Genomic DNA, 26982 nt, shown 5'->3' with positions numbered 1-26982 from the left:
GAACTGAGAGACACGTTTGATCAGGCTTGCAAGAAAGCCAAGCATTGCTCTCATCCAAAGACGAAGATAAAATGATAAATCTACAAATGATAGATGGGACCCATTCTTCCTCTGAATATGAAAAGTAAGATAAAAGGTTTTGTTTAGCCCATCTGATCAAGGGACCAGGATATTGACCCCATGGAAGCCTTCATGTTAGCCACTAGGGGCCTAAGGCCTTCTAAGTGAACCACTGAAACGTCTGTCCATGTCAGGAACTGTCCAGAGCAGGAGCAAATCCCCATAGCAAACGTATCCTGCTCTGGACAGTTCCTTACATGGACATAGGTGGCAGCAGAGAGCACTGTTGTCAGACAGATTTTTTTTTTGTATAAGAAAAGAACTTCCTCTGTAGAATACAGCATCTGATAAGTACTGGAAAGATTAAGATTTTTAAATAAGAGTAATTTACAAATCTCACACAAGCAAAGGGAAAAGGAGAGGGAGGGCACATATAGGAGCAATATCACCTTGACATGTATATGAAGCGGTCCTCAGCGACCTCTGACAGCCTGTCCTGCGGGGTGCATGTACAATAGTGTGAAGTATACCATATGAATACAAAAAGAAGCGCATACGTGCACTTGCCGCAAAGCTGGGACAGTCGAGCCTGGAAGTCCGGTGGCTGTAACGGGATGCCGAGTCTCGGCGTCGGCGCTGGTGTGTGGCGCTCGGAGGTTACGCCGGCTGTTTCGCAAACTAGTGCGTGCCTCTTCCTGCCTCTAACATGCCCTCTACTGCGCCCGAAGAACACTTCAGATACACATATGAGGTATTTCTTTACTCAAGAGAAATTGGGTTACAAATATTTTGGAGGGCTTTTTCTCCTATTACCCCTTGTAAAAATTCAAAAACTGGGTCTACAAGAACATGCGAGTGTAAAAAATGAAGATTTTGAATTTTCTCCTTCACTTTGCTGCTATTCCTGTGAAACACCTAAAGGGTTGACACACTTATTGGATGTCATTTTGAATGCTTTGAGGGGTGCAGTTTTTATAATGGGGTAATTTGGGGGGGTATTTCTAATATGAAGGCCCTTCAAATCCACTTCAAAACTGAACTGGTCCCTGAAAAATTCCAATTTTGAAAATGTTGTGAAAAATTGGAAAATTGCTGCTGAACTTTGAAGCCCTCTGATGTCTTCCAAAAGTAAAAGCTTGTCAACTTTATGATGCAAACATAAAGTAGACATATTGTATATTTGAATAAAAATATACTTAATTAATTTTTGAATGTCTATTTTCCTTACAAGCAGAGGGCTTCAAAGTTAGAAAAATGCAAAATTTTCAATTTTTTCATAACATTTTGGAATTTTTCACCAAGAAATTATACAAGTATCGACGAAAATTTACCACTAACATAAAGTAGAATATGTCATGAAAAAACAATCTTGGAATCAGAATGAAAAGTAAATGCATCCCAGAGTTATTAATGCTTAAAGTGACAGTGGTCAGATGTGCAAAAAACGCTCTGGTCCTTAAGGTGAAAATGGGCTTGGTCCTTAAGGGGTTAAGGATAGTAGTACAGATCAAAGATAATGAAAACATTTCCATTTTACAGCTCTTCATGTTCAGAATTTCCCCACACCCTTACAAAGGTGGTATCGGCAGTTACAGCTGCTCTCAGATTAGAGGAGCTAACCATAGTCCCCTATTCAGATGGACTGGTTAATAAAGGCAGATTCCGCAGAAATTCTACTGGTACATCTACATAAAGCTTTGAGTTTACGCTATTGGCTGGGCTAAATCATAAATTGGCAAAATTCTCAGATCAAACCTTTCACTTCTATAAAGCATTTTGGGGTTTATATTAGACCCCCAGCTCTTCAGTGTACCTCTCTAAGAACCAGAATGAATGTTCCTGGGCTTATGTCAGCAACCATGGATGTGATTCGTTGTTCTCTCCAGATGGAAGTTCTGGCCAAATGGGATTGGTTCTCCTTGGGCCTAGACAAGAAGTGCTCCCTGTCCCACAATACACATCACCACATAAAGTGCTAGAGTCAGTTAGGAGATAGCAAATCTATAGTCCAGCTTCAATGAATTCTGCTGACAACAGATACATCCCCTCCAGGATGGGAGCCCATCTGGACCAGATACTAGTACAGGACGAATGGACTACCAAAGAGAGACTAATGTCCTCCTACTAAACAGAGCTATCCATCAGCTTCTAATAAATTGTGTTCCTCAGATTAAGGGCCATCTGGATTAGACAGGACAATATTACGGCTGCCCATTACATTAACAAACAGAGAAGCACAAGATTTCAACCTCTTGGATTGAATTAACAATGGATTGGGCAGGGAAGAACTTGACCCATCTGTCTGCAGTCCACATTTGTGGCATTCTGAACATTGTGCCAGATTGCCAATAAGATTCCCAGAGAAAAAGCCACAATATGCACAAGTATTTCTCGAGATGCCAGGGGTGGATCTCATGGCAACCAGATTAAATGCCAATATAGAGTGATTTTGTTCCATTTATGGAGAGGACAACATTTGGCTGTGGATACTTTTCATCTCTTGGAGATTCATGCTGGCCTACATATTGCCTCAGAGGAGATTCAACATTACAGCCTGCAAGCTTCTTTCCGTGGCAATCTTGGAGACTATGTCCCATTAAAGAGCAAATTCTTCTAAAAGGGCTTTTACTCCAGTTAAACAATTTTTTTTAGCATTGTGTCAAAGGAAGACTAGGGATCATTCCAACTCTTAGTTCAATTCTATATTGGATTTCTTAAAAGATTAACTTTACAAGGGACTAAGCCCTGCTCCTTTGAGAGTCCAGATTGCAGCCATTTCTGCCTTCTTAGGTAGACCTTTTTCACAGGATTCTCTGATAAACAGATTTTTAAGGGCCTCTGAAAGAAGAAGGTTTTCAGTTTTCAGACCAGAGTCTCAGTGAGATCTGTCAATGGTCTTAAGGGGGTTGTTATGTTTCCACTCCAAACCAACAAAACTTTTCTTCTTGCTGTAACCTCAGCAATGAGAATCGGGGTGCTTCCGATTTTCTTGGCTTACATTAACATTACATTAACTTTCTGTCTGATGGAGTTCTACCAAGATGCCTACCTTCACTCTCTCTTAAACGGACATTGATTAAGTGATTTCACTCCTCGATTCCCCGACTACTTGGAACCCTTGAGTAAAGAATAAGAACCTTTTCACTCCTTGGACCTTGTAAGATGTCTTTAACGCTATCTTGCCAGATCTTTACATTTTAGAGGGGATTAAAACCTTTTAATTCTATTATCGGCAAGAATAAGGGCCTAAAAGCTTCAAAACTAACTCTGGGATGTAAATTCGCACATATCTCTCATTAGTTATTTGAGCCCTTCAGTGCAGAAATGTCAGAGTTTAAAAAGATATGTAAATTAGGCTTTTGGGACCACTGACATTTCACTCAGCTGCTTGAGCCCAGCAAAGTTTGGCCTCTTCACCAGTTAGTCACACCAAGCTCTGACAGCCACTAGAATATACTGTAATCCTTGCCTTTCCGCTTTCATCTAGCAGCCAATGGACCAAGGGATGTCCCCAGTGGGCTCTAAAGCTTAATTTACATACATTTTTTTACTCTGATATCTCTCCACTGGAGGGGTCAATTAACTAATGAGAGGTACGTATGATTCTGAGGTTAAAAGGTCCTATACAGCAATATCTTTACCGTATTCCATAAAAACCTGCTGACAGGTCAGTTTTAAGGTTTTGTAACCCCTCGAAATAGAAGGGTAGCCTTTTCAACTTTTGAAAATGTGATGGTCTCCACCCATCTTGTGAAATCACAGGAAGTTATATAAGAGATACAATACATATGTGGGGGAAATTTTCCATCTACAGACTCTTTGATCTACAGAAATCTACAAATTTGGATTTGTTGCTTAACCTCTTAAAGGGGTACTTCCGGCTCTAAGACATCTTATCCCCTATCCAAAGGATAGGGGATAAGAAGCCTGATCGCAGGAGGTGGCGCGTGATGCCACACGGGGGCGGAGCCGTCACGTCACGATTCTCCGGCCCCTTGATCGTAATTCATTAGACCCGGAGCGATGTTTGCTCTGGAGGCTGATGATAATGGAGTGCTACATGAAAGATTGTTGGGGTCCCCACATGGATAAGGGATAAAAAGTCTTAGGGCTGAAGTACCCCTTTAAGGGCACAGACAATTTTATTTTTGCATTTTTGTTTTTCCTCCTCGCCTTCTAAAATCCATAACTCCATACATATCCATATATTTTCATCCACAGACCCATATGAGGGCTTGTTCTTTGCACAACCAATTGTACTATGTAATGATACCTCTCATGTTACCATAAAATGTATGGCAAACCCAAAACATGATTTGTGTGAGGAAATTAAAATGAAAACTGCAATTTTGCTAATTTGGAGGGTTTTGTTTTCACACTGTACACTTTACAGTATCAAATACATGTTTTTTTCTTTTATTCTGTGGGTCAATACGTTTAAAATGGTACCCATGATTACATACTTTTCTATTATTGTACTGCTTTTAAAAAATCTCAAACTTTTTTTTACAAACTGAGTATGATCGGTAACATTATGTATTGATAGATCGGACATTTACGCATACGGTGATACCAGATATGTTTAATAATTTTTCTTTTTTATGCTTTTTTGAGTAAAATGGGGAAAAGGGGTGATTAAATTTTTATAGGGGAAGGGGCTTTTTAATTAATAATAGGCATAGCACTGATCAGTATTATTGGTGATCTTCTGCTCTGGCCAGCTGGAAAGCAGATCAGAGGGACTGATTAGAAGACTTGGGAGAGAGGCAAAGGCAAGTGAAGGGAACTCTATCCTCCATCTTGGCAGATCTGATTCCAGTGGCCATGCCGCGGGCATTCAGATCAGCCATTACAATCGCCGCACTGCCGCAGATGCCGCAGATGATCTGTATTTATCACAGCATTTTAGAGGTTAATGGTGAACATGTTGACATGCTGATGTCTGCCATAACCAACAGGTCCCTGGCTGCTGATAGCAGCCTGTACCTGCCGTTCATGATGCAAGCACTGCTCCGGTGCTTGGGTCATATACAGGACGCAAATGTACGTCCTAGTGCGCGAAGTACCAGCGCATCAGGACGTACATTTACGTCCAATGTCATTAAGGGGTTAAGTCACTAAGCCTACAAGCATTGCAGGTTTCTATTTCATGACACCACTGCAAATAAGGGCAATTGTGGTTGGCTGTCAATGGCAGGACATATGAGCACATTGGCACCAAATTTCCTTCTGCTAAGTGCCTGAAAACGATCCAGGCACAGACAAGTATGTAATGAAGGTGCCACCTGTGTCTGGATGGTAGACAAGGAAGGAAACTGGAAGCTGCTCTGGGTGCATAGCCTCATGCAACTAATGCTTTGAGTATGTGCCGTCATGAAACTACTGCTCCCAACACCTTGTCAGCCTCGTCATAATGGCCTAGATGGCAGGCAATTTAACGAAAAAACTTTCCTGCTTTTCTCAGTCCAATGATGCACCCTCCTTAAAAGTCTATATTCTTGGCAAACCTTATTTGATTGCATTGTAGAGACATGTCTAGCAGTCAACATTTTTTCACCAAGAGCTACACAATCCAAAGTGGCCTCTGAGAGCCTTTCTATAGGGCTGCGGGGGAAGCATTTTTATGCCCTCTTGTGGCAAGACCAGTGTCTAATCAAATAACACCAGTAGTCATTTAGGCTAAGTTTCCACTTGTTTTTTTTTCTGGCAGTTTTGGAGCCAAAGCCAGAAGTATATTCAAAAGGAATAGGACATATAAAGGAAGGACTTCTTCTCCACTTCTGACTTTGGCTCGAATACTGCAGTGGCAGATGTCCAAAAACTGCCAGAAAAAATAAACAAGTGGAAACTTAACCTTAGAAAGCTGCCAGAGACATAGCTGCATGCCAAGTTGGTAGGAATCCAACATGTTTATCTTCTATATATTGCCTTTTTTCTCCTATGAGCAACATGAACACAAAAGCATCTTTCACATGTCAGCAGTTGACATGGTACCACTTTATAAATGCTGTAAACTTGTGCTTGCCACAGTTAACTCCTTAAGGACATAGGGGGAGATTTATCAAAACCTGTGCAGAGGAAAAGTTACTCAGTTGCCCATGGCAACCAATCAGATTTCTTCTTTCATTTTTAACAAGGCCTCTACAAAATGAAAGAAGCGAGCTGATTGGTTGCTATGGGAAACTGGGCAACTTTTCCTCTGCACAGGTTTTGATAAATCTCCCCCATAGGGCGTACCTGTACGCCCTACGCCCGGTCCCGGATCACGCAGTGACCCCGCATCACACCGGGTCGGTCCTGGCTGCTAATCATAGCCGGGACCCTGGGCTAACAGCACGCGGCATCGATCATTGTGCCGCGTGCTGTTAACCCTTCAGACACGGCGATCAAAATTGACCGCCGCGTCTGAAAACGAAAGTAAACGCTTCCCAGCAGCTCAGTCGGGCTGATCGGGACATCGCGATAAAATCGCGTTGTTCCAATCAGCTGGGATGCAGGCGGAGGTCTCCTTACCTGTCTCCGCGGCGTCCGATCGTCGATTGATTGCTCCAAGCCTGAGCTACAGGCTTGAGCAATCAAGCCCCTATCTGACTGATCTGTGCAAAGCTATGGCTTTGCAGGGATCAGCATAGGAGATCAGTGTGTGCAGTGCTATAGCTCCCTATTTGAGCTATAGTACTGCAAAAAAAAAGTGAAAAAAAAAAGTTATCAAAGGTCATTTAAAGTAGTACTCCGCAGGAAAAACATTTTTTTTTCTTTTTTAAATCAACTGGTGCCAGAAAGTTAAACATATTTGTAAATTACTTCTATTAAAAATCTTAATCCTTCCAGTACTTATTAGCTGCTGAATGCTACGGAGCAAATTCCTTTCTTTTTGGAACACTGATGACATCACGACCACAGTGCTCTCTGCTGACATCTTTGTCCATTTTAGCAACTGTGCATAGCAGAAGTATGCTAAGGGCAGCATGGTGGCTTAGTGGTTAGCACTGCTGCCTTACAGTGCTGGGGCCTTGGGTTCAAATCCCACTAAGGACAACAATAAATAGAGACTTATTATTATTATAATAACGTCAGCAGAGAGCAGTGTGTTCGTGATGTCATCAGAGAGCATTCCAAAAAGAAAATAATTTCCTCTGTAGTATTCAGCAGCTAATAAATACAGGAAGGATTAAGATTTTTTAATATAAGTAATTTACAAATATGTTTAACTTTCTGGCACCAGTTGATTTAAAAAAGAAAAAAAAAATTGTTTTTCCACCGGAGTACCCCTTTAACCCCTTCCCTAATAAAAGGTTGAATCACCCTCCTTTTCCCATAAAAAAAAACTGTGTACATAAAAATAAAAATATGTGGTATCGCCACGTGCGAAAATGTGAAAGTGCGAAGCATAAAAATATATTGTTGATTAAATCGCACGGTCAATGGTGTGCGCGCAAAAAAATTCCAAAGTCCCAAATAGTGTATTTTTGGTCACTTTTTATAATGAATAAAAAGCGATCAAAAAGTCCGATCAATACAAAAATTATACCGATAAAAACTTCAGAACACGGCGCAAAAAATGAGTCCTCATACCGGCCCATACACGGAAAAATAAAAAAAGTTATAGGGGTTAGAAGATGAGAATTATTAACATATACATTTTCCTGCATGTAGTTAGGATTTTTTTCCGAAGTATGACAATATACAACCTATATAAGTAGGGTATCATTTTAACCGTATGGACCTACAGAATAAAGATAAGGTGTTATTTTTACTAAAAAATGCACTGCGTAGAAACAGAAGCCCCCAAAATTTACAAAATGAAATTTTTTCTTCAATTTTGTCGCACAATTAATTTTTTTTTCCCGTTTCGCCGTGGATTTTTGGGTAAAATGACTAATTTCACTGCAAAGTAGAATTGGTGGCACAAAAAAGAAGCCATCATATGGAATTTTATGTGCAAAATTAAAAGCGTTATGATTTTTAGAAGGTGATGAGGAAAAAATGAAAATGCAAAAAAGAAAAAACCCTGCGTCCTTAAGGGGTTAATCACACTAGTTTTACAAGAGATTGCAATAGCAACACTATATTCTAGGTTACTATCAGTGAGTGACCTGTAGTGAGTTGGCCCATTGAAAATAAATTATGTGCACCTGTTATTAAATCGGCCCTGTCAGGCTGTGTGATATAGTCGAAGGCAGGACAGACACCGAATTTGTCCTATATTAGTGTCATCAGCACCTAACTGTTGTCTGTCATTTCCAATAGATACCATTGGGCATTAAATATATGTATATATATATATATATATATATATATATATATATGTTAGAGATGAGCACATTTTTTGAAAAATTCAATTCAGCAGTTCTGCCAAATAAAAAATAAAATTCGATTCTATCTGAATTACTTTTCGCCGAATTTTCAATAGTAATGTATTTAATAATGTGTTTAATAAGGATTGCGTGTGTGTGTTTCAATTATTTTTTCTCTATTTTTTTAAAGCATTTTTTAGGTAGTACTACTTCTCCCAGCATGGAACAGACTGTTCCATGATGGGAGTATTACTTATGCTAATAGACAGATTGCCTCGGGTGTCACTCCGCAATTGTCCTGTATAATGAATAGATGCGGGTGGCTTTCTCGCATCTAGATAGGACGATCGGATCAGGTGTCAGGAGGGATACCTGCTGTCATCTGTCCTCAACTGCAGGTACTACTGCTCCCAACATGGAGCACACTCTGCTCCATGCTGGGAGCTGTAGTACCTGCATCAATAGATCGCAGCGAGTGTCACTTCTGACACCCTATGCGATCGTCCTGTACAATGTACAGATGCCGGCAGTCGGCCGCTCTATACCTATTATTCATATTTACCGCAGAGAGCTGTGATTGGTTGGAACCATCCGGCCAATCACAGCTCTCTGCGGGAAATATGAATAAGTGATATTCACATAACTGGCCGGCCAAAGTATAGTGCAGAGATGCGAGCTCAGTATCCATCTCTGCAATAGAAAGGACAATTGCATCTGGTGTCAGGAGTGACACCTGCTGTGATCTGTCTATTAGTACATGTACTACAGCTCCCATCATGGAACAGTCTGTTCCATGCTGGGAGTAATAGTACTACCTAAAAAAAAAATAGAGAAAAAAAAATTAAACACACACTTTATTTAACACAATATTAAAAGACATTACTTAGAAAAAATTAATTATAAAAAATATATTATTTTTACATTTAAATGGCCCCTTTCCACATTTTTATTATTGTCGGCTACATTTTTAGGTCCCTGCATGCCCACATAAACCGATCCCTGTTTAAAAATTAAAGGGGTATTCCAGGAATTTTTTTTATTTGACTATGTTACAGGGGCTGTAAAGTTAGTGTAGCTCATAATATAGTGTCTGTACCACCTGTGTGTGACAGTTTTCTCACAATTCTTATGTGATTTTCACCCCAATATTTATTTTTAACAGCATACAAAATGGCTGTTGTCTAAGAATTTTCCCAGGTTGCAATGCGGCCGAGACCTGACCTAACTAGTCAGCTGATGACAGGGAGCCTGTCTGCTTCAATGGGTGGAGGGATCGCTTGGTAGGAGATAGATCCATCTGCAACTAATGCAACAGCTGTAGGCACCCTGATTGAAAATCACAGGTCTTTTTGAATGGATGCAGCTCATTTATGTTTCAATGGGTGGGGTGGCTGATGTGTGGGAGGGAGGAAAATGGAATTATGGTATTTGTAGTCAAAAAAAGAAAAGTCAAACAGGAAATACCAGTTCAGAAAAAGCTAGTCACAGTGTTATGGTAATCTCACAACATAGCCATTTAGCCCCAAGACAAATGCAGATCCTTCCTAAGCATGTCCATAACTGTCTGGCAGGTACGTACTAAAATCACCTTATGGTGGATAACCCCTTTAACAGGGACCAGAAAATTCAGCGCTCAATATTAAAAATGGGACTAAAAAAGTAAAGTGAAAATAAAAAAGAAATTATGATTTAGAACAAAAACTAGAAAAAAAGTTATGAAATGCACTTTTATATTGAGCGCTGAATTTTCTGGTCCTTGCCCGATCCCGAAAATTGAAAGACAAAAAAATAAAAAAACAATGTTAATAACAAATAATGTTAATTTTTAAACAGGGATCAATTCATGTGAGCGGACAACGACCTAAAAATGTAGCCAACCATAAAAAAAAAATGTAGAAAGGGGCCATTTAAATGTAAAAATAATTTTTTATAGTTAATTTTTTAAACTTTTTTTTATTAGTTATGCATTTTAATATTGTGTTTAATAAAGTGTGTGTGTGTATGTGTATTTCACTTTTTTTTCTCAATTTTTTATTTTTTTTACATGTTTTAGGTAGTACTACTACTCCCAGCATGGAACAGACCTGTAGTACCTGTAACTAATGCAGGGCACTAATATTACTAGATAGGTAAATCTAGTATATACTCGAGTATAAGCCGAGTTTTTCAGCACGATTTTTCGTTCTGAAAACACCCCCCTCGGCTTATACTCGAGTGAACTCCCCCACCCGCAGTGGTCTTCAACCTGCGGACCTCCAGAGGTTTCAAAACTACAACTCCCAGCAAGCCCGGGCAGCCATCGGCTGTCCGGGCTTGCTGGGAGTTGTAGTTTTGAAACCTCCGGAGGTCCGCAGGTTGAAGACCACTGCGGCCTTCAACATCATCCAGCCCCCTCTCACCCCCTTTAGTTCTGAGTACTCACCTCCGCTCGGCGCTGGTCCGGTCCTGCAGGACTGTCCGGTGAGGAGGTGGTCCGGTGGGATAGTGGTTCCGGGCTGCTATCTTCACCGGGGAGGCCTCTTCTAAGCGCTTCGGGCCCGGCCTCAGAATAGTCACGTTGCCTTGACAACGACGCAGAGGTGCGTTCATTGCCAACGTACTTCTGCGTCATTGTCAAGGCAACGCCTCTATTCCGGGCCGGAAGCGCGGAGAAGAGGCGCCCCCGGTGAACATAGCAGCCCGGAACCACTATCCCACCGGACCACCTCCTCACCGGACAGCCCTGCAGGACCGGACCAGCGCCGAGCGGAGGTGAGTACTCAGAACTAAAGGGGGTGAGAGGGGGGCTGGATGATGTTGAAGGCCGCAGTGGTCTTCAACCTGCGGACCTCCGGAGGTTTCAAAACTACAACTCCCAGCAAGCCCGGACAGCCGATGGCTTGCTGGGAGTTGTAGTTTTGAAACCTCTGGAGGTCCGCAGGTTGAAGACCACTGAGGGCGAATGATGAGAAGAGGATGATGAAGGGGGGGTGTGGGGATGATAAAGGGGGGTGGGGATGATGAAGGGGGGGGTGTGGGATGATTACAAGGGGATGATGAAGGGGGGATGTGTGGGATGATAAGGGGATGATGAAGGGGGGATGTGTAGGATGATAAGGGGATGATGAAGGGGGGATGTGCGGGATGATAAGGGGATGATGAAGGGGGGATGTGTGGGATGATGACAAGGGGATGATGAAGGGGGGATGTGTGGGATGATAAGGGGATGATGAAGGGGGGATGTGTGGGATGATGACAAGGGGATGATGATGAGGATGTTAATGACGGGTCTGGATGATGACAGGGGGGGATGAGGTATTTCCCACCCTAGGCTTATACTCGAGTCAATAACTTTTCCTGGGATTTTGGGTTGAAATTAGGGGTCTCGGCTTATACTCGGGTCGGCTTATACTCGAGTATATACGGTATATAGAAAAATAGTGACTGTACAGGGAAGCTTAAAACTTAGCTTTTATTGTGCTAGTATAAAAATAGCAATAATGTGTCAAAAATTTAAATTTTTTTGCAAAAAACAAAAAAAATACATATTCAGTTGGGTTATTTTAAGTATTCTGAGGTTATAGAAGTATTCACAATCACTGTTGTTGAATTTTAAATACTTACAGTATTTAAAATTCACCAACAGTGATAACCTAATCTAAATATTTTTTTGTAGGTTTTTTCGCAATTTTTTCGCTATTTTTTACACATTATTGCTATTTTTATTCTAGCATTAAAATAAAAGCTAAGTTTTAAGGTTCCCTGTAAAGTCACTATTTTTCTATTGCCATATTTTTCGCCGTATAAGACACACTTTTTCTTCCCCAAAACTGGGGGGGGGGGGGGGGGGGAAGTTGGTGCGTCTTATACGGCGAATACACACCTATCGCGCCGCTCCCTGCAGCCATCAACGGACGAGACCCGCGGCTAATACAGGACATCACCGATAGCGGTGATGCCCTGTATTAACCCTTCAGACGCGGCGATCAAAGCTGACTGCCGCATCTGAAGCGAAAGTGACACTAACCCAGCTGCACCGGGAGGGACCTTACCTGCTTCCTCGGTTTCTGCTCCGTGCCGGGATCCCCTGCATGGCCGGCGCTCTCCTTCGTTGTCATCACGTCATCGCGCACGCCGCCCCGTCATCCAATAGGAGCGGCGTTTGTAGCGATGTGATGGCGGAGACAGAGAGAGAGGATACTGGGCAGCAGAGACGTTCCGGCGCGACGGAGACACCCCGGGGACCCGGCAACAGCGATGGAGGGCGACATCCAGGGCAGCGGTGACGAGCGGTGACGGGTCCGGAGAGGCGGGGACACGTGAGTATTACCTCCTATACCGGTGGTCTTCAACCTGCGGACCTCCAGATGTTGCAAAACTACAACTCCCGGCATGTCCGGACAGCCAACGGCTGTCCGGGCATGCTGGGAGTTGTAGTTTTGCAACATCTGGATGTCCGCTGGTTGAAGATCCCTGTGACCTATACTTTACATTGTATTCTAGATTTTCCTCATTTAAAATTGGGTGCGTCTTATATACCGGAGCGTCCTATAGGGCGAAAAATACGGTACTTTTTTAATTTACCTATCTAGTTACATCAGAGGCCCTTCGGGTCTATACATTATACAGGACGATCGCAGGGGTGTCATTAATGAAGAAATTGTTGCTTTAGGCTCTCTTCACACGTACAGTATTCTGCGAAGATTTGATGCGCAGATTTGATGCCCAGGATTTTCTGCTGCAGATTTCAATGTAAACTGAGCACAGCTTTAAATCCTGTGCATCAAATCTGCGCATCAAATCTGCGCAGAATACTGTACGCGTGAATAGACCCTAAATTTTTTGATCTCAGGATTGTTACCCAGGAGGCTCCAGTGACCAGGTCACCCCGCAAGTCACCTATGGGCTCCTTGCACAGCCCCCCTAAATAACCAGAGGAGGGGCTGCAATCTCTTGTTTCTTGCTGAGGTCCAGTGCAGTCAAGTTGTTCCAGTGTCTGTGTCCTGAGCATTGGAGGCCTCAAGCCTAAAGTCCTGCAGCCACAAGTCATCTTATTGTCAGTCACCATCTCTGTCAAGTCAAGCCCATCTGTAGTCACCATGGCCTGCACTAAAGTCAGTCTAACTACTGCAAGCCAGCAAGCCTGCGAGGTCCCCCTGTGTCACTGGTCACCTCCCTAGGATATCTGGCTTTACTTTGTAGTACAGCCAGATATCCTAGGGAGGTGACCAGTGACACAGGGGGACCTATATCACCTGTCTTGCCTCAGTAACGCTGCCGTTATCCTTAATCTGGCATTGGTGTCTTCATTGCCCCTGCCTAAACCAGGAGCAGCGGTATTACCTTCGGGTGGTTAAGGTGAAACCAGCCCTGGCATCACGACAAGAAGGGGTTAATACCATCTGCCCCTTGAGCCATAACATCTACCCTGCATCTACCTGGCACCTCACACCCCGACACCACAACTTTTTGGTGTCCAACGAACAGGATACGGATGTGCGCCATTTACCACAAGCCACAAGTCCTCCCCCCGAATCTGAACTGTGTCGGAAACTGTCTGTAAAAGTCACAAGCAGATGTGACAGAATTTGTGCCGTAAAAATTGTCCAGGACTGTTGTTATTGCAAAGTGTTACTAGCGGCGATTGTGAAATAGAGGGGGAGGTGAAGGAAAGACTGTTAATTGTCAATGTGGAGTGTAAGAAGTCAGTACCTGAAAGGGTTAATGTAGTCTGGTGTTTCACGCTCGCACGAGCGGTCACAGCTCTGCCCTGTCGGTTCCCATCAGTTTTACGAGGAGGAACTGAACATTGGCAACGTGTTGCACGGGGGAAGACTTTACCAACCGGACCACAACAAGAAGTTCCTTGGGCGCAGCCATATTGGAGGTTCCGGCGGCTGCGTTCCGGCGCCACTGTCCCCAGTCAAGCACCCGCTGCAGCGCAGACTCAGCATATACTAACGATCATCATTAGCAAGTCTCCGGTACCGGTGGCGAGTTCCATTAACCCACTAGTGTCCAGCAGCATTACCGGGTACCTGCCACATAGTGGGGGAGAGTCATCAAGGGTGTTCCCGTCAGCCAAGACTAAGCCGCTGCAGCACCTCACCTAGCATATTAAAGGGACAGCGCATTAAAGTCATTTTAAAGCGACAGCGCACTCAATTCCTCTTAAAGCGACAGAACACTTAATTCATCTTAAAGTGATCACGCGCTCAATTCTTCTTAAAGTGACCGCATACTCAAAAAGTCTACAAGATGTCAGCACCCAGCTCTCCAGATCAACCAGGCGACAGTGCCCCTTCATCTCCAGCAGCTAGATCAGCTGCTGCCCCAGCAGCTGGAATGCTGTCCTTCCTTCAGTCCCCATCAACAACCTGGGTGTTCCAGCGTCAGCACCAGTATTCATGGGAACCCTGTCCTCCCTACCTACAATGGAGACCCCTTCACCCTGAGGGATTTCAAGTAAAGTATCCAGAGTCTGTTTGTCTTTTACTCTCTCCCTCCTAAGCAACAGGTGCAATTGCTCACAGGACAACTATGGGGAACAGCGTTAGAAGAAGTCCGTACCTAGCCAGCCTCCGAGAAGGTGACTGTAGAGCAGATCTTTGAAGGGCTGTACCAGTTATTTGAGTCACATTCTCAATCAGAGGTACATCTCCGGCTGAAAAAAAGGCGACAGAAGCCAGGTGAGACATTGAGAGCGTATGCTGTAGCCTTACAGAATGCCCTAGAGACTGTCCAAAAATTAGATGGTCTAACTCCCGAGCAGGGCAACAAATTATTAACCCCTTAAGGACCAAGCCCATTTTCACCTTAAGGACCAGACCGTTTTTGCACATCTGACCACTGTCGCTTTAAGCATTAATAACTCTGGGATGCTTTTACTTATGAATTTGTTTCCGAGACAGTTTTTTTGTGACATATTCTACTTTAACACAGTGGTAAATTTTTGCCGATACTTGCATCATTTATTGGTTAAAAATTCCCAAATTTTATTAAAAATTTGAAAATTTTGCATTTTTCTAACTTTGAAGTTCTCTGCTTGTAAGATAAATAGATACACCAAATAAATTATATATTAATTCACATATACAATATGTCTACTTTATGTTTGCATCATAAAGGTGACATGTTTTCACTTTGGAAGACATCAGAGGGCTTTAAAGGTCAGCAGCAATTTTCTAATTTTTTAAAAAAAATTCTAAATCTGAATTCAGTTCAGTATTGAAGTGGATTTAAAGGGCCTTCATATAAGAAATATCCCATAAATGACCCCATTATAGTACCTGCACCCATCAAAGTATTCAAAATGACATTTAGAAAGTTTATTAACCCTTTAGGTGTTTCACAGGAATAGCAGCAAAGTGAAGGAGAAAATTCAAAATCTTCATTTTTTACACTCGCATGTTCTTGTAGACCCACTTTTTGAATTTTTACAAGGGGTAACAGGAAAAAAAAGCCCCCCAAAGTTTTTAACCAAATTTCTCTTGAGTAAGGAAATACCTCATATGTGGATGTGGAGTGTTCAGAGAGCGCGGTAGAGTGCTCAGAAGGGAAGGAGCGACAATGGGATTTTGGAGAGTGCATTTTGCTGAAATGGTTTTTGGGGGGGCATGTCGCATTTAGGAAGCCCCTATTGTGCCAGGATTTAGGAAACTGCACCCCTCAAGGCACGTAACAAGGGGTCCAGTGAGCCTTAACACCTCACAGGTGTTTGACGACTTTTCGTTAAAGTCAGATGTGTAAATGAAAAAAAAAATTCCACTAAAGTGCAGTTTTTCCCCCCAAATTTACCATTTTTACAAAGGGTAATGGGAGAAAATGCCCCCCAAAATTTGTAACCCCCTCTCTTCTGAGTATGGAAATACCCCATGTTGGGGCGTAAAATTCTCTGCGGGCAAACTACAATGCTCAGAAGAGAAGGAGTCACATTTGACTTTTGGAAAGCAAGTTTTGCTGACATGGTTTTTGGGGCGCATGTCGCATATAGGAAGCCCCTATGGTGTCAGAACAGCAAAAAGAAAAAAAACACATGGCATACTATTTTGGAAACTACACCTCTCAAGGAACGTAACAAGGGGTACAGTGAGCCATAACACCTCACAGGTGTTTGATGACTTTTTGTTAAAGTCGGATGTGTAAATAAAAAAAAAAAATTCACTAAAATGCCGGTTTTTCCCCAAATTTTACATTTTTACAATGGGTAATAGGAGAAAATGCCCCCCAAAATTTGTAACCCCATTTCTTCTTAGTATGGAAATACCCCATGTGTGAATGTAAAGTTCTCTGCTGGCGCACTACAATGCTCAGAAGAGGAGGAGCGCCATTGAGATTTTGGAGAGAGAATTTGTTTGGAGTTGAAGTCAGGGGCCATGTGCATTTACAAAGCCCCCCGTGGTGCCAGAACAGTGGAACCCCACACATGTGACCCCATTTTGGAAACTACACCCCTTATCGAATTTAATAAGGGGTGCAGTGAGTATTTACACCCCACTGGCTTTTGACAGATCTTTGGAACAGTGGGCTGTGCAAATGAAAAATTAAATTTTTCATTTTCACGGACCACTGTTCCAAAAATCTGTCAGACACCTGTGGGGGCATAAATTCCCATTGTACCCTTTTATTACATTCCGTGAAGCGTGTCATTTCCAAAATGGGGTCACATGGGGGGGGGGGGTTCCATTGTTCTGGCACTATGGGGGCTTTGTAAACACACGTGGCCTTCAATTCCGGACACATTTTCTCTCCAAAAGCCCATTGAGCATTGTAGTGCACCCGCAGAGCACTTTACATCCACATATGGGGTATGTTCTTACTCAGAAGAAATGGGACCATTTTCTTTTTCTAATTTTCCCATCCAATTTTAACGAAAATTCATCAAACACCTGTGGGGTGTTAAGGCTCACTATACAACTTGTTACGTTAGGTGAGGGGTGTAGTTTCCAAAATGGGGTCACACGTGGGTATTAGTTTTTTGGGGTTTATGTCAGAACCGCTGTAAAATCAGCCACCCCTGTGCAAATTGCCAATTTGGGCCTCAAATGTACATCGTAAACTCTCACTCCTGAGCCTTGTTGTACGTCTGCAGAGCATTTTACACATATGGGGTATTTCCATACTCAGGAGAAATTGCGTTACAAATTTTGGGGGTCTTTTTTTCCATTTACTGCTTGTGAAAATAAAAAGTATGGAGCAACACCAGCATGTTAGTGTAAATTTTTTAATTTTTTTACACTAACAGGCTGGTGTAGACCCCAACTTTTCCTTTTCATAAGGGGTAAAAGGAGAAAAAGCCCCCCCAAATGTGTAGTGCAATTGCTCCCGAATACGAAAATACCCCATGTGTGGACCTAAGCTGTTTCCTTGAAATGCGACACAGCTCCGTAGTGAGAGAGCGCCATGCACATTTGAGGACTAAAGTAGGGATTGTAAAGGGGTGGACATAGGGGTATTGTATGCCAGTGATTACCAAACAGGGTGCCTCCAGCTGTTGCTAAACTCCCAGCATGCCTGGACAGTCAGTGGCTGTCCAGAAATGCTGGGAGTTGTTGTTTTGCAACAGCCGGAGTCTCCATTTTGGAAACACTGCTGTACAATACGTTTTTCATTTTTATTGGGGGGGGGGGACACAGTGTAAGGGTAGTGTATATGTAGTGTTTTACCCTTTATTATGTGTTAGTGTAGTGTTTTTAGGGTACATTCGCACTGGCGGGGGTTTACGGTGAGTTTCCCCGCTAGGAGTTTGCGCTGCAGTGAAAAATTTGCTGCAGCTTGAACTTGAATCAGCAAACTCACTGTGAACCCGCCCGTGTGAATGTACCCTGTACATTCACATGGGGGGGAACCTCCAGCTGTTTCAAAACTACTACTCCCAGCACGCACTGACAGACCGTGCATGCTGGGAGTCTTACTTTTGCAAAAGCTGGAGGCACACTGGTTGGAAAACCTTCAGTTAGGTTCTGTTACCTAACTCAGTATTTTCCTACCAGTGTGCCTCCAGCTGTTGCAAAACTACAACTCTCAGCATGTACAAATTGCTGAAGGGCATGCTGGGAGATGTAGTTATGCAACAGCTGGAGGTATGCAACTACAACTCCCAGCATGCCGAGATAGTTGTTTGCTGTTTGGGCATGCTGGGAGTTGTAGTTTTGCAAGATCTGAAGGGCCCCAATTTAGAGACCACTGCACAGTGATCTCCAAACTGTGGCCCTCCAGATGTTGCAAAACTACAAATCCCAGCATGCCCAGACAGTAAACTGCTGTCTGGGCATGCTGGGAGTTGTAGTTTTGCAAGATCTAGAGGGACACAGTTTAGAGACCACAGCACAGTTATCTCCAAACTGTAGCCCTCAAGCTGTTGCAAAACTGCAAATCCCGGCATGCCCAAACAGCAAACAGCTGTCCGGGCATGCTGGGTGTTGTAGTTTTGCAACATCTGGAGAGCTACAATTTAGAGACCACTGTATAGTGGTCTCAAAACTGTAGCCCTCCAGATGTTGCTAGGCAACTAATCACCAGCTTCCGTAGGATCGCTGCACCATGTTGCTGCACCAGGGAGCCGCATCGCTGTCCTCTGCCACCTGCCGCCGATTGCCGATGATAAGTGGACCTCCGGCACTGGTCACCGTCGGTTCCCCCGCTCTGTCCCGACTACAGTGGGTGGGCAGAGCAGGGGAACCGAACTTTAAACCTGCCCCTAATCTGCTATTGGTCGGTCGCTTCTGACCGACCAATAGCAGGGATAGGAGGGGTGGCACCCCTGCCATCTCACTCCTATCCCTTCAGGGGGATCGGGGGTGTCTTGGACAACCCCAATCCTCCTTATTTTCTGGGTCACCGGAGACCCATATGAACCAGAATTGCCCCCTGGGCATTGGAATGGGATGCCTGCTGATAGATATCAGCAGTCATCCTGGTCCGGTCCCGGCCTGGAACGCGGTGGGGACCGAAGTTCCCACGGGCGTAGAGGTATGCCCTTGGTCCTTAAGTACCAGGGAACGAAGGCATACCTGTATGCCCTTGGTCCCTAAGTGATTAATGGACAGATTTATTGATGGGGCCCATAACAAGTGGGACAAGGCCCAATTAAGAATGTTAGCAGTCCAAAACTCCAACTCCAAGCAGAAAATACATTTTCTGCTTTTAAAAGACTAGCTATTCAAGTAATTGAGTCCGGGACTGAGTCTAAAGATGTTTGTAGTCCCCTTGCACCTGCTCAGGCCTATACCGCCCCAATTGCAGTCCAAGTAACCCTGTCAGTTACTACAGATTTAAACCTACAGAGTGTTAGACAGGACATTGAACAATTGACTAAGCCTCACTCCACCTGCTCCACTCTCCCATGAGAAAATCCTCTTCTACTCCTGCCCCATGTTATTCCAGTTACGGTGCTCCTTCACCCACTAGGTATTCTGGGAGTAAAAGACCCTTCTGTACTTACTCTAACAAGTCCGGCCACTGGACAATGTACTGTTGGGGTTTAAACGGGATTCCCTCTGGGGTCACGGACCAGCCCCCAGGAAAACAGCCAGCAATCCCAACTTCAGACCGACCTAAGTCAGGACTCACACTTTATGTCGCCTCCTGCCCCTATGTAAAAATTGTTGTAGAAGGAGTACAGTTGGAGGCGCTGGTAGATACAGGGTCGCAAGTGTCTACTTTACCTAAAAATGTTTATTAAAAGCAGTGGGATGCTAGTTTGTTGTGTGAGCCTAATGATGTTGACTTTAGAGTAGTGGTGGGTAACGGGCTACCAATACCCAGACATGGATATTGGGAGCCAACCATTCAGTTGGGAGAGCATGTACTTAGAGGACAGGGAGTGATTGTAACTAATGTGTCAGATAAAGGATCTGCTGAATTTATATTGGGGATGAACTTTATGAGAAACTGTATTGCATGCCTCTCTCCCCTACATGTCTCCTTCAGGCCAGCAGGCTGCGCAGCACCACTTGAAAGTTCTACAGGTAGAGCAGAAATTTGACAACAAGCAAGGTGAAATCGGCAGAGTGCGAGTACAAGACATCAGGTCGGTGACCTTGCAACCTACCACAGAGATCATCATCTGGTGCCGTGCATGTCTTGGAGTAAGGAACAAGGACTATACAGCCCTGTTGGAGCTTACGCAACTGGAAGATCATCCCCTTGTCCGAGCTGCGAGAAGCATTGTCACAGTTACCAACGGGAGAGTCCCAGTCCGGTCAGTCAATCTGTCTGATGCTGCTACTGTGTTACCTAGATAGACCCCAGTCGCCTAGCTGTATCTCATAGTCGAGTTACATCCTAACAGAATGCAAGGTGGCCCGACAACGTGCAGCCCAAGTGGCTGAAGGATCCAGTGCAAGTACTCCTGAGCCCTGGTGGGCGCAACTTCAAGTAAGAGATGATACTACCCAAAGGAATCAAGTCAAGGGAGTCGTCAACATCGCCAAAAGGTACCACGAGGGGCTTAGTAAACATCCCACAGACTTTGGACATACGTCTATGATTCAACACAGAATTCTCAAAGGTGAAAGTCCACTTATTAAAGAAAGACACCATCCGGTCGCACCAAGCATGTATCAGACTGTCAAGAAGATGCTGGCTAACATGAAAGGGGCGAACGTCATTCAAGAAAGTCAGAGTCCCTGGGCAGCGCCCTTTGTTCTAGTCAAGAAAAAGGATGGAACTATCCGCTTTTGTGTTGACTACAGGAAGCTGAACAATGTCACACATAAGGATGCTTATCCTCTGCCAAGAATCGAAAAGTCACTCACAGCCCTCGGGTTGGCTGCTTACTTCTCCACCTTTGACTTAACCAGCGGGTATTGGCAAGTACCTATGGCCGTGGCAGGAGAGGGGATCCACCCATCCATGGATGTCCCCATGTTCTCTCCCAGCCAGCCTGCAGTCTTCTGTGTCGTGCCATCCAAGGGGCTGGTGCAACCAACCCTAGTCGCCTCACCAGCTCCAGTTCTGTCACCATTGGCACCAGTCTACTCCCCGGTTTCAAGCTCTCCAGTATCCCTGCCAGCCAGCCCGAGTCCTAATAGTCCAGAACCAGTTCCAATTATGGAGTTTGACAACAGTGAATCCCTCGTAACTCCCATGATGACAAGAGCTCCTGAAGAGGTAGCCATTCCTGACTCGCAAGGAGTAGTGCTGCGTAGGTCCCAGAGGTCTACACAGGGCCAACTGCCAGCAAGATACCAATATTAAAGTATCAAGTAAAGTCTAGTACTACACATAGAGTTACTCAGTAAATTTGTAGTCCAGTACACATATCTGTCCCTCCACTAGGGCTGTAGCATTGACCATAGAGCAGTCCACACAAATGTCTTTCATAAATTGTCATGTCTAATGTATAATATTCTCTTGTGTCTACGTGCTCAGGATGCTTTCCTGGCCAGACGGTATTCCTGTCTACCTGCTATGCACTGTTATGATTCGGCTAGCTGGATGTGGATCCTCTGTGTCAGCGAGGGATTGGCGTGGATCGTGTCGGTGGACCTGTTCTAGGGTTGCTACTGGTATTCACCAGAGCCCGCCGCAAAGCGGAATGGTCTTGCTGCGGCGGTAGCAACCAGGTCGTATCCACCGGCAACAGCTCAACCTCGCTGACTGCTGAGAAGGCGTGGGACAGAAGGACTAGGCAGAGGCAAGGTCAGACGTAGCAGAAGGTCGGGGCAGACGGCAAGGTTCGTAGTCAATAGCAACAGCAAGAGGTCAGGTACACTGGTAAGGCAAACACTGTAATGCTTTCTCTGGCACAAAGGCAACAAGATCCGGCAAGGAAGTGAAGGGGAAGTGAGGTAATATACACAGGGAGCAGGTGGAAGCTAATTAGACTGATTGGGCCAGGCACCAATCATTGGTGCACTGGCCCTTTAAATCTTAGAGAGCTGGCGCTCGCCCTAAGGAGCGGAGCCGCGCGCGCCAGGACGTGACAGCCGGGGACCGGGACAGGTGAGTGACTTGGGATGCGATTCGCAAGCGGGCGCGTCCCGCTATGCGAATCGCATCCCCGTCGGCAGAGTCAGTGCAGCGCTCCCGGTCAGCGGGTCTGACCGGGGCGCTGCAGAGAGAGGAATGCCGCGAGCGCTCCGGGGAGGAGCAGGGATCCGGAGCGCTCGGCGTAACATGCACATATCTAAAAAGTCAAAGGTAACAAGTATCCAATGTTGTCTAGAAATGTCTAGTTTAATCTATATATCTAGTGTTCTGGGGAGTAGCCAAGGCACTGGGCAAAAAGCATCCAGCATCCCAATCTGTCAGAATTGTGTCTAAACTTATATATAATGTCGTAGTCATATATATAATGTCATAGTCATGTGTATAATGTCATAGTCATATTCTTCAGTAGTCATACAGTTAATACGTTTCTACGTAAGTCTTCAGAGCATGTATGGGCAATTTATACAAGGACTCTTTATCTTAAGTTCAGCCTGGAAATGGACACTAATTGAAATGCCCCAGGACTGCATGTGGCCCCTGTGGTCCTTTCGCTCCTCTGCCCTCCAGGACTGGGCATCAAGGGCGACTTCATTAAAGTAAGGGAGTTTGTGGTATCATAGTACGGGATGATGTGGCCCCATACTGTCCTCCTGCCATGTCAGGCAGAGTCCTTGCATGTCCTCAGGGCCCCCCTTACAGTTCACCATGTTGTACATAGGTATTGTCTTTCTAATGTACTGTTGCTTTAATGTTTTGATCACATGATTGTCACCCAGGAGGCTCCAGTGACCAGGTGATCCCCCAAGTGACCTATGGGCTCCTTGCATAGCCCCCTATATAACCAGGGGAGGGGCTGCAATCTCTTCTTTCCTGCCGAGATCCATGCAGCCAAGTTGTTCCAGTGTCTGTGTCCAGAGCATTGGAGGCCTCAAGCCTAAAGTCCTGCAGCCACAAGTTGGTCATCAGTAAGTCAAGTCATCTTATTGTCAGTCACCATCTCTGTCAAGTCAAGTCCATCTGTAGTCACCGTGGCCAGCACTAAAGTCAGTCTAACTACTGCAAGTCCCAGCAAGCCTGCAAGGTCCCCCTGTGTCACTGGTCATCTCCCTGGGATATTTGGCTGTACTGCAAAAACAGTATCACCTGTCTTGCCTCAGTAAAGCTGCTGCTATCCTTAATCTGGTGTTGGTGTCTTCATTGCCCCTGCCTAACCCAGAATCAGCGGTATTACCTTCGGGTGGTTGAGGCTAAACCATGCCCTGGCGCCACGACAGGAAGGGGTTAATACCATCTGCCCCTTGGGCCATCACGTATTCCCTGCATTTACCCTGCACCTCACACCCCGTCAACACAGACAGGTTACAGCAGGTATCACTCCTGACACCCGATGCGGTCTTCCTATCTATTGCAGAGATGGAGCGGCTTTCTCCTGTGCTTGCATCTCTGCACTATACTCCGGCCGGCCAGTGAAGTGAATAGAATTCACATCACCTATTCATATTTCCCGCAGAGAGCTGTGATTGGCCAGATGGTTCCATCCACTCACAGCTCTTTGCAGGAAATAGGAATAATAGGTACAGTATGGATCAAAAGTTTGGGCACCCCAGGTAAAAATGTGTATTAATGTGCATAAAGAAGGCAAGAAAAGATGAAAAAATCTCCAAAAGGCATCAAATTACAGATTAGACATTCTTACAATATGTCAACAAAAGTTAGATTTTATTTCCATCATTTACACTTTCAAAATAACAGAAAACAAAAAAATGGTGTCTGCAAAAGTTTGGGCACCCTGTAGAAATGATAGCATGCACTTCCCCCTTTGCAAAGCTGAGACCTGCCAGTGTCATGGATTGTTCTCAATCATCATCTGGGAAGACCAGGTGATGTCAATCTCAAAGGTTTTAAATGCCCAGACTCATCTGACCTTGCCCCAACAATCAGCACCATGGGTTCTTCTAAGAAGTTGTCTAGAAATCTGAAACTGAAAATAGTTGACGCTCACAAAGCTGAAGAGGGCTATAAGAAGAGAGCAAAACATTTTCAGATATCAATATCCTCTGTTCAGAATGTAATTAAGAAATGGCAATCATCAGGAACAGTGGAAGTTAAAGCAAGATCTGGAAGACTAAGAAAAATATCAGACAGAACAGCTCACAGGATTGTGAGAAAAACAATTCAAAACCCACGTTTGACTGCACAATCCCTTCAGAAAGATCTGGCAGACACTGGAGTTGTGGTACACTGTTCCACTATAAAGAGATACTTGTACAAATATGGTCTTCATGGAAGAGTCATCAGAAGAAAACCTCTTCTACATCCTCACCACAAAAATCAGCGTTTGAACTTTGCAAATAAACATATAGAGATGCATCTCACTATGTCCTGCTTAATTACCAGCCTCTCCCCTGCTCTCCCCTCCCCCTTTGTCTCATCCTTATCTATTTAGTCTATGTTCCTATAGCAGGACAATTTATGGCCCATCTTAGTGTGAATTCTCCACATCTATTGTCTTAACCCCTGCATATTTGTGAGATGTAACCTGTGTCTTCTGCTTGTGAGCTTAGATTTGCTTTGGACTTGATAAAGGGAGGAATCCCGAAAGCTTTTCTCTACAAAATTCTGTTAGTCCAATAAAAAGAGGTATTACAAGATACTGCAACATTTTTTGATTTGCATCTGCATCACCGGACTAATACGGCTACTCAAATTTACTATGTGTGTATATATATATATATATATATATATATATATATATATATATATATATACTGTAGCTAGAAGAAGGACATGCCCCATAGGCAGTTGTATTATAAGCCAAATAAAAATCCTTTTTTTCTTTCTCAGAATTGTTATATAAAGACATATACTAAAAAGCTTTTAGCGTTGACAGTTCTGCCATTTCCTGTATCTCCTGAATCTTGTGCATTCTGAATATTGAACAGTACGTTTGTCTGAACTATAAATGTATTTTTGTAATTAACCTACACATATGTAATGACATTCACCCAGCACAATGTGTCCAATCTCTGTTACTATGGAAGCAGCTCTTGGAACACAGACATGCCTCTTTTCCTGCATTATGATTAATACGGCTCATGCTGCTTCTGAATAGGTTAAACCACATGCTGGAATAAATAAGTATAAAAAGTGTAAAATAATAGCAGTATAGCCCACCCAGATTGTGCATGTATGTACTTCAACATGATTCCTGTTACTCCAGACGTCTATGACTCTTCAGTGGGCCATGTATGAGCTGGCACGTGCCCCAAGTGTCCAGGAGAAGCTTAGGTCTGAAATTCTCGCTGCTAGGGCAGCTTCTGGAAATGACTTAACAACGTTACTGAAGAGGATCCCATTGGTCAAAGCTGCTTTGAAAGAAACTCTCAGGTAAAAACAGAAATAAACACAGGTACATATAAAGTATGCTTCTGCACTGGGACTGCTCTTCTCATTTCCCTTGTTTCTTACAGAATGCATCCCGTGGCTATCTCATTACAGAGATATACTCAGAGGGACACAGTTATCCGGAACTACTTGATACCACAGGGGGTAAGCACATACACAGCAAAGGGTCACACTTAAAGCCTTGACCAGTGTACAACCCCCAATTTACATGTCCACAGTGAGCCTTTGTCACGTGAAAATACTTGCTTGTTTGTCCTATAGCTGGACTGCAGAGCAATGACTGATTTTCGAGATGGTTTTGGATCTGGTTCTCATTTCAGCTTGTCATTACTAACATCTATCCCTGTCCCCAATGGGACTCACAAGCGTGGGAGGAACCCAGAATACCTAGAGGAAACACCACGCCAATACTGGAAGAACATACCAACTCCTGTCATAGGCGACAACTAGAGTTGTCTGCAGGGACTCCTGTCTTTGACAGTACATACTTTGCAATATTTTGTAATTTCTGCTTTCAAATACAAAGTGAATTTGACAGTCAGATTGGAACCTGAAATGAATCTCAGGAGATTTTTTCTTCATTTCTGGTAACAACTAGAGATGAGCGAATCGAATCGGATGAAGTCGAATTCGTTCTGAATTTCATAAAAAATTCGATTCGGACCGAATCCGGACTTGGACTCGATTCAAAATAACAAATTTCTTCATTAGTGACACCCCTGCGATCGTCCTGTATAATGCATAGATGCGAGCGGCTTTCTCCTGCGCTCACATCACTGTAATAGATAGGAGGATCGCCTGCTGTGATCTGTCCTTAACCCCTTAAGGACCAAGGACGTACCGGTACGTCCTTGGTCCTGCTCTTCTGATATAACGCGGGGTTACACAGTAACCCCGCGTCATATCACGGCGGGCCCGGCGTCATAGTGAAGCCGGGACTCGCCTCTAATAGCGCGCAGCACCGATCGCGGCGCCGCGCGCTATTAACCCTTTAGCCGTGCGCTCAAAGCTGAGCCACGCGGCTAAAAGTGAAAGTGAAAGTTCCCGGCTAGCTCAGTCGGGCTGTTCGGGATAGCCGCGGCTAATCGCGGCATCCCGAACAGCTGACAGGACAGCGGGAGGGCCCCTTCCTGCCTCCTCGCTGTCCGATCGCCGAATGACTGCTCAGTGCCTGAGATCCAGGCATGAGCAGTCATGCGGCAGAATCGTTGATCACTGGTTTCTTATGAGAAACCAGTGATCAACATAGAAGATCAGTGTGTGCAGTGTTACAGGTCCCTATGGGACCTATAACACTGCAAAAAAA

The 26982-nt window shown here is 44.2% G+C and overlaps 1 protein-coding gene across 3 annotated transcripts in view; it reads left to right on the top strand.

Moving 5' to 3' along the window:
* Positions 1-26982, top strand: part of LOC130368706 (cholesterol side-chain cleavage enzyme, mitochondrial) — a 150157-nt gene that overhangs the window by 105643 nt on the left and 17532 nt on the right. For all 3 annotated transcript variants that reach the window (XM_056572760.1, XM_056572761.1, XM_056572759.1), the window contains exons 7-8: positions 25492-25658; positions 25742-25820. In XM_056572760.1, the coding sequence (XP_056428735.1) occupies positions 25492-25658; positions 25742-25820 (246 nt within the window). The remainder of the gene's footprint in view (positions 1-25491; positions 25659-25741; positions 25821-26982) is intronic.

This window comes from Hyla sarda, chromosome 4 (assembly GCF_029499605.1).
Source record: "Hyla sarda isolate aHylSar1 chromosome 4, aHylSar1.hap1, whole genome shotgun sequence".
NCBI lineage: Eukaryota > Metazoa > Chordata > Amphibia > Anura > Hylidae > Hyla > Hyla sarda.
The sequence above is the reverse complement of the archived record's forward strand: the minus strand, read 5'-3'. Positions and strand labels throughout refer to the sequence as shown.